The following is an 11,293-nucleotide window of genomic DNA, read 5'->3' on the forward strand; positions in this document are numbered from 1 at the left end:
GTGTTAAAGAAACTCCACTCTAGGTGGATACAGGGGTGGTTTAGGTGGTTTGCCCTCCCCTTTCTGGTATTGAGTGCAGGGGGCACGTGTAGTACCCTGCTTTTGCTCCTGACACTCTGTTTTTGCTTCAGGCTATTCAGAAATAGCAGTCGGGTTTTTGGTGGGTTTTTTTTTTTTTTGTCTTTTTGTATCTTGTGGTCCAGAATTTTCCCCAACTGTGCATGGACACAGTTGTTTTAATTCCCATAAATTTCTTTGTATTTTGCAGCTTGAGGAGAGGTATATCCAGGTGTAAACTTTGCAGAAAGCTGAGCAGCAACACAGGAAAGGGTCCCAGGTCTCAGGCCTGTCTCAATAATATTATAGAAGCCTTTTTCCTGTCCCTTCCCTCTACATCAACATGTCTTCTTTATAACAACAGTAGATTATAGCTGAAAGAACTGCAAGACAAGAATCTATTTAAGATGCAGTTCCTAGGGAAACCCAAGAACAACAGAAGAGGAAAAGAAAGGGTGTAGATGAATTTTAAACCCCTGACACCAGAAGGTCCAATACTAGCCAGACTAACATAAAACCTCACACTATAAAGGCCAATTTACTTCAGTTCCTATTATCTAATATAACATGTCTGGATTTTCAACAACAACAAAAAATTACATGGCATGCTAAAGGGCAAGAAAAAATACAGTCAAAGAGACAAAGCAAGCCTCAGAAAGAGACTCCGATATGACAAAGATGTTGAAAGTATCAGACAAGGAATTTAAAATAATTATGACTTATATGTCAAGGGCTATAATTGAAATAGGAGACAATATTCAAGACAGATAGGTAAGCAGATGTAAGCTGTGATACGGGAACTCTAAGAAAGAGTTAAAAGGAAATGCTAGAAAAAACATAAACTAAGAAGGCTTTTGGTGAACTCATCAGCAAACTAGACATAGCTGAGGAAAGAATCAGCAAGTTTAAAAATGTCAACAGAAATTCCCTAAATTGAAATTTTATTGAAATTCTTTTTTTTTTTAGTTTTTTATTTTTTAAATTTTAAAATCTTTAATTCTTACATGCATTCCCAAGCATGAACCCCCCCTTCCACCTCCCTCCCCAAAACATCTCTCTGGGTCATCCCCATGCACCAGCCCCAAGCATGCTGCATCCTGCGTCAGACATAGACTGAAATTCTAAATGAAAAAATTAAAATGGAAAAAAAAGAGTGAAAACCCAAAATGAAACAGAATATCTAAGAACTGTGGGACAATTTCAGAAGGTGTAATATTTAAGTAACTGGAATATCAGAAGAAGGAGAAGAAATATAATTTAATTTGTAAATTAAACAATATACATCCATATATCTCTGGGTCAGGGAATAAGCTCCAATATAAATGTTTTAATATTTTAAATAAGATACAAATGGTAATAATCAAAAATTGTGGAATATAGAAAAAACAGTTCTTAGGGATAAATTTATACCACTAACTGTATTAGAAAAATAAGTTCTAAAATCAAAACCTAAGATTACAACTTAAGTCTAGAGAAAGAAGAGCAAATTAAATTGAAGGCAAGCAGAAGAAAAGAAATAAGAATTTCTGCAAAAATCAATGAAATTAAAAACAGGAAAACAATGTAGAAAATCAGTGAATCTAAAAGAAGTCATTTGAAAAGATCAACAAATTGGTAATCTTCTAGCAAGGCTACAAAACAAAAATTAGATGACATAGATGACTAATATAAGGAAATGAAGGAGTATTATGATAGCTCTATGTCCACAAATTTAATGCATTAGATAAAATTATCTTCAGTGACATAATCTATAAAAATCCACACAAGGATAAAAAGGTAATCTAAATAAATCTATATCTACTAAGTAAACTAAATCAGTAATTAATATTCTCAAAAGAGAAATCACTAGGCCCAGATGGTTTCACTGGTGAATTCTACCAAACATCTAAAGAAGAATTAACAACAATCCTCCAAAGGGTCTTCCAAAAAATAAAGCAGAAGGAATACTCCTAACTTATTCTGTGAGACCATTACCCTAACACCAAAACCAGTAACAGATATTATAAGAAAGGAAAACTACAGACCCATAACTCTCATGAACATAGATCTAATGATCTTCAATAAAATATAAGCAAATCAAATTCAACATGTATAAAAATAACTATACACCATGACCAAGTGAGATTTATTCCAGGTATACAAGTCTGGCTTAACATTAAAAGACCAATTAATGAAATTTATGACATCAACAAGCAAAAGAAAAAATATATTATCATATCAATTGAGATACAAATAAAGCATTTGATAAAATCCAACACAGATGCATGATAAAAAAGTCTCAGTAAACTAGGAATAGAAGGAAATTTCCTCAATGCTTGCCACCTATGATCAGGAAAAAGGCAAGGATGTCTCCTCTGAGGCCTCCTATTCAACACTGTACTGGAAGTTCAAGCTAGTAAAATAAGAAAAGAATAAGACGTATAACTGGGGAAGGAAAATTTTTTCTCCCTTTGTTCACTGAAGAAATATTTGTCTACATACAATAAAAAGAACAAGGGCTCTTTGGAGAAATGACTGATTCTAGAAATAAGGCAGTAAATATACAAAATGAGCCTGGAGTATCTTGTAGTGTCAGTAAATTCTGAAGAACATGTTAAGGGACACCACAAATGTTGCATTCAACAAAAGCCATACTGTTGGAAAGTAAACAAAACACAAATTCTGTTTTTTTTTTTCCCCAGAAAAAAATTTAATTGCAAGGAAAAAGAGGTAACAGAGGAAGAAATTACAGATTTAAAAAAGACTTGAGACATAAAGAACAATTGTAGTGATTAGATCCTATTTGGACACAGATTCAAAGAAACTGATTTTTTTTAAAGTATGTCTGCCATGGAAACATGAAAAATACCTGGCATTTGAAGATTACTTATTTAAATTTTTTGAAAAGACTTAGATTTATATTTCATAAAAGAATCTATATTTTAGGAAGACATGAAATATTTGACATGTACATGAACTTGGGCAAACTTTAGGAGATGGTGAGGGACAGGGAAGCCAGGCATGCTGCAGTCCATGGGGTTGCAAACAGTTGGACACGACTGGGTGACTGAACAACATGAAATATTTAGAAATAAAATAGTATGATGTTTTGAATATGCTTCAAATTATTCCAGTAGCAAGAAATGGGAGAAGGTGAAGGTATAACCGGACCAGATTGTGTTGAAGTGTGTTGATGCTGAGTGTCAGGTATATTGGGTTCATTATATTATAAAACAAAGAGAAATGGATTCTTTTTATTGTGTGTATGTTTGATAATTTCTGTAATAAAAATATTATAAATATGCCATTAAATTTGAAATCCTAAGTGAAATTGACCATGTAAAAGTTTAATCAAACAATACAAACTGAAACTGTATTCAAAACTCAAGCCACCATCACATGTTCCAAAACAAGGCAGTTTTGGAAGCCAGTTTTACCAAATAGTAAGGGAGAAACAAATTATCACCTTATGTAAACTCCAAAACATACAGAAACAGTCAATTATTCAACTCATTTTGCCAGGTTATTGCTCCTCAATTCAAAAACCAGATGAGAACATCCCATGAAAAGAACACTTTAAGCCATGCTCACTCACAGAGCAGCAAATATTCTAAATAATTTAATAGCATATTCAACATAGCAGTGAATTAAATGAACAAATGGGCTGTGTCTGAGGAATAAAAATATGATTTACATTATAAAATACTTTCAATTATAATTCCCTGTACAAATTAGAGGAGGAAAAAAACACTTGATCACATCAATGGGTGTATTAAAAAGCCTTTGAAAGAAATTAAACACAAGTTTATGATTAAAAAAGTGTAAGTTAACATTAGAATAGAACTTCAATTTCCTAAAGTCTATTGCAAACACACTTATATGTAAAATATTAGAATTTCCATTAAAGCCAGGGCCAGACAACACAAAAATGCATACTCTCTCCTCTACTGTCCAAAATTGCACTGGGACACATAGAACAGTGAATATTGAAATAAATAAGAAGTATGAATATTGAAAAGAAAGATAATATTTGGTGACAATATTATTATCTGTAAAACATGTGGAGTATTTGAATAATTGAGAGATTTCAGGAAAATATATATGGAAAATCATTATAGCAAAATCAAGAACCTTGCCATCTAAAAGCAATAATTAGAACATGAAATAGGAAATACCTCATTCACAATGGCAAGAAAGTCAAGAAAATTACCTAAAAAGAATCCTAAAAGACATTCTGATAGATTCAGCTCAAAGTCCCAAATAAATAAAGCAGTAAAACATATTTATTAATAAGGAACAGCATTATTACAAAGATATGAATTCTCCTTAAATTATTTATAGGTTTAGTGCCTTACCTATAAATGCCAAGATGACCATCAGGTTCAGACCACTGACTTCCACTCCCTAAATCAACTCTCAATAACTATAGAAAGGAAGTGGGGGTGGGGGAATCAACGACAAAAGCTAAACAAGAAAACACTGAGAAATCCCTAGGGAAGACTGATGACTGTGGGGAGCTGGTTCTTCTGTTTGGCGAGGTGGGGGGCAGTGGAGAAGTTGCGGAAGGGCTGTAGGCCACAGAGATGCAGATGGCAGGATGGGTAAGGAGAAGAAGATCTTAAATTTCTGACCTATTTCATTGCACAAACCAGAGGCAGGCCCTCTAACCACAGATACCAGTAGCTCTGGGATGATAACAGGACAGCTGGAAAGATGAGATGACTGAGGTTGTAGGACCCCAAAGCCTGTGCTAATGACCACCTGAAACCAATTTAGTCTTGTTACAATCAAAAACAGAGACTAGCCTTGAAAAACTCCCTGAGCAGACAAAACCAATTTAGTCATACAAACAAAGCTTAATTTAGGTTTTATTGCAAGACTAACTTGATCTGGTTCATTTCTTGCTTATGCCTCTGGAAATCATCAGTAAAACTTCAGTTGTTTCCCCAAATTGATATGAGGTAATCACTAACCAATTCCCTATCATTTAAGAAATTCAAATATTATAACCAACCACTGTGAAGAATAGTCACTGCCTTCCTACAATATAAGCAGCTGTATAATAATATACCCCCTGAGCCTCATTCCATGTTTGGTTTGAATGCTCTTTGTTCACAAACTGTCTTTTTGGCACGGGCAGAATAAACTATGACTAATTATTACTTTAGCGATTCATTGTTTCTACTCCTGTCATTTCTGAACTTTTGACAAGAGACTGAGAACTGGCCTTTCCAAAATAATTCTTAACAGAAGATAAAGAATGGACTGGATATATTATAGAACAGGAGCTATTAAAGTGAACCACACACAATAAGTATAAGTATTCTTTCATGAAATTTTACATGTATTCTAAACATACACTTGGTAGAGATGTATAATATGTTTTTTGAATATACTAGGAATGAGAGTTAAGAAAATGAAAATCAGTGCTCTGAACTATGAAATGTTAGATAATTTCAAATGAGCAGGACCTCCCCAACTGCTGCTGCTCAGCCTCTTCTGTGCAGAAAAATGAATCTTTTAGAACAAAATGTTTCTGAAGTCTGGCTGGCTGGTCAAGAGACTAGATTGAAAAGGTTGCTTTTTCTCTGACTCTCCCCCATGCTCATGGGCACTGCAGCTCCCTATCTAGAAACTAGTTCGTGTTGCAGAATCATTCTCTGCAAGGGACGCAGCTGGACAAATGCTTGGAGCTGACAGTGAGGAGCCTCTCCCAGCCAGGATTTCATCAAGGACCCAGGACCTCAGAAGTGAGGACTGAACCAGGGGCATCTTCTCAGAAGGTCCAGATTATCCAGCTCTACTCCTGATAACAGCTGTGGGAGATCCCTGGCAGAGCTGTCAGACTGTGAGCCTTCCTCAATCTTCCCTGGGGGTCTTCAGAGAGGTGAGAGCCTTGGCTGGAAGGGGACAGGCTCAGGTCACAAGAGGGAAGAGTCTCAGGCCCTGTCACAAGTCAAGGTGAGGATATTGAAGGAGCAATGAAGGAATCTCCCAGACTGGAAGAGAGGGGTCCCAGCTTTACCCTGTCCCTGCAGTCAGCCCCCATAGGTGCCAAGTCAGAGAGATGTGGAAGCCTCTGACTTCTTTCTGGGGAAGTAGAAAATGAACGTCTCAGGGGAGTGAGGCTTGGATAGAGGGATATGTCTTCAGATCAGCAAAGAAAGGAGTTCCAGAACCTGCCAGGAGTCAAGACAAGGACCCTGAGGAAGGACTGGAGGCACCTTGAACCTCCGAACAGAGGTCAGCTCCACCCTGCCCCTGCTATCAGTATAGGGAGGCCCCAACAAGCTGTAGCCTGATACGGTGGCCTCTGTCTTCTGCTGGGTAAAATGGTCTAAAGGAGGGAAAGACATCGAGCTGGCAGGCCTGGACTCAGGTAAGCAGAGGAGAGGACCCAAGAACTGTCAGTATTCAAGGTGAGGACCCTGAGGGAGGACTGATGGGACAGTAGACTCCAGAACAGAGGGGATCCCCCAACAGATCTGGTGCTGTCAGCCCAGGCATCTGACTGGACTTAGTATTACATCATTTTGCCTTGGGATACTGAAATAGGGTTGGTTTGGTCTTGGGTGTGCATCCTTCAGTCAGCAGATGGAGGAGTCCCAGGCCTTGACAGACAGGAAGATATGTAAGGACCTGAAGGAAGACCCTGAGGGACCTTGGGGTGGGATGACCATATGCATCATCCATTTCTGACATCCAGGTCTCAGAAAGACTGGGGACCTGGTATAAGGGGTGGGGGCTCAGCAGGGCAGAAAAGAGAATCCCATGTCCTGCTGGGAGTCAAGGTAAGGACCCTAAGCAAAGACTGAGGGGACTCTGGACCCCAAACAGAGGGGACCTCCCCCCCCAAATTCCTGGCCCTGGGAGGCCCCTGGTTGGGGGATAGGCACCTTGGCAGCAAGTCCTGACTTTCACATCCGAATCTCAGAGACCGAGGCCTCAGATGGGCAGAGGGGAGAATCTTAGGTTCTGCTGAGAGTCAAGCTGAAGCCCCTGAGGGAGGACCGAGGGGACCCTGGACCCCAGACAGAGGAGACCTGATAGAAGCCCATTCCTGTTGTCGGCCCTGGGCAGCCCTGGAGTAGGATGAGCCCAACAGACATGGTCTGACTTCCTGACATCCGGGTCTCAGACTAAGGACCTGGTACAGGGGGCGGGCTTCCTGACATCCGGGTCTCAGACTAAGGACCTGGTACAGGGGGTGGGCTTCCTGACATCCGGGTCTCAGATTAAGGACCTGGTACAGGGGGCGGGCTTCCTGACATCCGGGTCTCAGACTGGGGACCTGGTACAGGGGGTGGACTTCCTGACATCCGGGCCTTGGAGAGACTGGGGAACTGGTATAAAAGGCGGGGCTTCATTTGGGTCGAGGAGAGAATCCCGGGTGCTGCCTGGAGACAAGGTAAGGTCCTGAGGGAGGACTAAGGGGACCCCGAGGGAGGATTGACGGAAGCCCACAGATCCTCGCCCCGGTAGTTGGCCCTGGGAGACCCTGGGGTGAGAAGAGCACACTAGGCCTGTCCTGACTTCCTGACATGCGGGTCTCAGAGAGACTGGGGACCTGGTGTGAGGAGACAGGTCTCAGGTAGGGAGAGGACAGAACCCCGGTCCTACCAGGAGTCAAGGTGAAGACCCCAGGTTCCTGCCCCTGCTGTCAGCCCTGGGAGGACCCTAGGTGGGGTAGACCGCTGAGGGAGGACTAAAGGGAGCTGGACCCCTGAACAGAGGGGACCCTGTAGTCCCCAGACAGGATGGCCACATGCAGCATTTCCTGACATCTGGGTCTCAGAGAGACGGGGGACCTTGTGAAAGCTGTGGGGGGTCTCAAAATGGCAGACAGGACAATCCCCAGTCCTGCCTGGAGTCTAGGTTCCATGTGAGGAATGACTGAGGTGGTTATACCGCAATAGGGAGGCAGGGATCCTGTCCCTTGTAGGGGCTATTGGAGGCCCTAGAGCGGGGTGAGCATTTTCTTGACCTCTGGCTTAGGGTCTCGGGAGGTGTTTGGGCAGAGTGTGGAGGCTTCAGATCTACAGAGGGTGAACTCCCTGGACTCCGGAGGGAGGACTGAGCAGACTCCCTCCCCTGTGGGAAATGCTGGGAGGGCAGGCGGGAGGTGAGGAGGAGTTGAACCGAGCATCTCCCCAGCCTCGGACCTGAGGGAAGCCCTGGGCAGGTACGGCCACATGTGGGGCCCCTTAGCGCTTTCTGTTCAGACTCGGGTCTTGTTCTGAGTTTCCCTGCAGGTCCCCAAAGGGGAAGGTCTAGGCCGTGCCAGAGGAAAAGTGGGCACTACAAGGGAACCCCGATGGGACCTCCCACTGCACAACTGGGGAGACCTCACAGAGTCCACCCTTCGAACCATCATAGAAGGCCGGCCCAGGGCTGTGCCACAGTCTACCCTCGAGGTGTCCCCTCCATTTCTGTCACAGGAGCTCCAGGAACCAGGAGGTGAAGGTGGAGGTCTGAGGCCGGTGTCCTGAGGTCAGTGAGCAGAGGAGGTCCAGGCAGAACCAGGAGTCAAGGTAAGGAGAGTGCCCTGAGTGTGCACCAGAGGCCCCCTATCCCAGAACAGAGGGGAACCCACAAGGCTCAAGTCCCCCCACCATGTGAACCCTGGAATCTCGGGATGGGCTGACTGCATCCTGGGGAGCCCCTGCCCTTCCTTCTTTGGGTAGCCAGCAGACAGGCCACCCAGGAGGAGTGCCCCTGTTCCATCCAAGAGCACCCCTCGAGAGGAGACTTCTAAGTGGCCTGTGTCAGACCACCCAGGGTTCGTTTCTCAGCTGAGGCCGCTCTCATCCTCTCTCTCCCCCAGGCCCGTGGTCCCCCATCTGTTACCTCTGCCCACACTCTTGTCTGTTGCCGGAAACCAGTCATCATGTCTCATGCTTCAAAGCGAAGGCGCTGCGTGCTTGAGGAAGGCAGTGAGACCCAAAGTGTTCTTGCAGTTGTGGAAGAGGATACGTCCTCATCCTCCACCTGCTCCTCCTCATTTCCCTCCTCCTCTTCTTCTTCCTCTTCTTCTTTTTGTCCTCTGATCTTGAGCTCCCCAGAGGAGGAGCTTAATGTTATTCCTGGGCCCCTGGGTCCTCCCCAGGATCCTTCCCAGGGTCTTTCCCAGGATCCTTCCCAGGGTCCTTCACAGAACCCTCCGAGTTCCTTTCTCTCTCCCACTGCTGTTGCCTCTCCAATGAGCCAATCCGAGGATGGCTCCAGCAGCCAAAAAGAGGAGAGTCTGAGCACCTCTGAGGCTCTGCCAAATGCTGAGTCCCTGCCCAGAAATGTGATTAATGACAAGGTGGCTGATCTGGTAGAGTTTCTGCTCCTCAAGTATCGCACTAAGGAGCTGACCACAAAGGCGGAAATGCTGAATGTCGTCATCCAAGATTACCAGGATCACTTCCCTGAGATCTTCAGAGAAGCCTCGGAGTGCCTGCAGCTGGCGTTTGGCGTGGATGTGAAGGAAGTGGACCCCAGCGACGACTCCTATGTCCTGGTCACTACCCTGGGCCTCACCTGTGATGGGATGATGAGTGATGGGGAGACCATGCCCAAGAACGGTATTCTGATAGTTATCCTGAGCATGATCTTTATGGAGGGTGACTGTGTCTCTGAGGAGAAGGTGTGGGAAGTACTGAATGTGATGGGGGTATATGATGGGACAGATCACTTTATCTATGGGGAGCCCAGGGAGCTTATTACCAGAGTGTTGGTGCAGGAGCAGTACTTTGAGTACCGACAGGTGCCCAACAGTGATCCTGCCCGCTATGAGTTTCTGTGGGGTCCCCGGGCCCACGCGGAGATCTGCAAGATGACTCTCCTGGAGTTTTTGGCTAAGATCAGTGGAAGTGACCCTAGAGCCTTCCCTCTGTGGTATGAGGAGGCGTTGAGACAGCAGGAAGAGAGAGCCCAATCTGGAATTACCACCACGGATGATACTAGTGCCATGGCCAGTGAAAGTTCTAGTGCCCCATCTAGCAGCTTCTGCCCTGAGTGAAGTCCAAGGCAGATTCTTCACTCTGTGCTTTAAGAGGGCAGTCAATGATCTAACTAGTAGAGGGACAGACTGGGGGCAAGGGAATCGTAGTAAATAGCATCTTTGTGTTTCTCTTCCACTGAGGTGACTTCGAACTTGATCTTCTTTTATTTTTTGGCATCTTAAAATGCTGTTACTCAACTAGAAAGTCTGTTATTCTCAAAATCTAGGTTTATGCATGACATTGGCACATTTAGCTTTTTTTTTTTTCAGTTTAGGATACAGAATTTTGCTATTTTAAGACAAATTGTGAAACCTTTCATTTTATTTGTACTCTGTAATAAGATGGCATTAGAATAAGAATTTCCTTGAAAATGTGAAAGAACTTAGTAAAATAGAGGAAAAAATTTAGTGGTTTACTTTTTAATTCTCACTTTTAGTCTATTCTGTAACATTAAGATTTGTACTTGGATTTTTTAGCTTATTCAAGGATGTAGAAGAAATAAAATAGTAATAAATGAAATCTCTGCTCACTGGTTCATTTATTCCAAAAACCTTCATGGAGCCTCTGCTCTGTGGAAGGCCCTGTGTTAGCAGTGGGGACACTGGGAAAAGCAAGGCACCCCTACAACCTAGAGCGATGGTCCAGGAGCCACAGTCACACGAGGAAGGTGGAGAGATGTCCCCTAGTCCCACTGAACAAGGAAACATAGGGCAGGGCGGTGGGACTCCAGGAGGAGCCCTCGAGTGTCGGTGCCTGAGCCAGGGCCATTTGGGGCTTTGGGAAGCTGGGAGGTGATGGAAATGAACCTGGGTGGTGGCAGCCCTCAGACCTGCAGATGGTGTGTCTTGCTGCTGCTGCTGCAGCTGCTGCTAAGTCGCTTCAGTCATGTCCGACTGTGCGACCCCATAGACAGCAGCCTACCAGGCTCCCCCATCCCTGGGATTTTCCAGGGAAGAACACTGGAGTGGGTTGCCATTTCCTTCTCCAATGCATGAAAGTGAAACGTGAAAGTGAAGTTGCTCAGTCATTTCTTACTCTTAGAGACCCCATGGACTGCAGCCTACCAGGCTCCTCTGTCCATGGGACTTTCCAGGCAAGAGTACTGGAGTGGGTTGCCATTGCCTTCTCCATGTGTCTTAGGAATGAGAGAAAAACGTGGATAACAAAACTGCTCTTGGCATTTGCTTTTGGATCATGGATAAACCATAGAGAAATCACTTCCTGGGGCAAGTAAAGAAGTTGTCCTGTACTCTTGTCCCAGTTCAGCT

The 11,293-nt window shown here is 43.8% G+C and overlaps 1 protein-coding gene across 1 annotated transcript; it reads left to right on the top strand.

Moving 5' to 3' along the window:
• Positions 1-7,457: 7,457 nt before the first annotated feature.
• On the top strand, positions 7,458-10,539 carry LOC101105892 (melanoma-associated antigen 10-like). Its single transcript, XM_042241852.2, has 2 exons — positions 7,458-8,567; positions 8,861-10,539. Exon 2 carries the CDS (start codon positions 8,924-8,926, stop codon positions 10,040-10,042), a length of 1,119 nt encoding a protein of 372 aa, XP_042097786.1. The 5' UTR covers positions 7,458-8,567; positions 8,861-8,923; the 3' UTR covers positions 10,043-10,539.
• Positions 10,540-11,293: the final 754 nt, after the last annotated feature.

The sequence above is a fragment of the Ovis aries genome, chromosome X (assembly GCF_016772045.2).
Source record: "Ovis aries strain OAR_USU_Benz2616 breed Rambouillet chromosome X, ARS-UI_Ramb_v3.0, whole genome shotgun sequence".
In the NCBI taxonomy this organism is placed as follows: domain Eukaryota; kingdom Metazoa; phylum Chordata; class Mammalia; order Artiodactyla; family Bovidae; genus Ovis; species Ovis aries.

Bases quoted from the DNA above. Each gene is read 5' to 3' on its own strand.
- LOC101105892 (XM_042241852.2), top strand. From the start codon at position 8,924: ATGTCTCATGCTTCAAAGCGAAGGCGCTGCGTGCTTGAGGAAGGCAGT.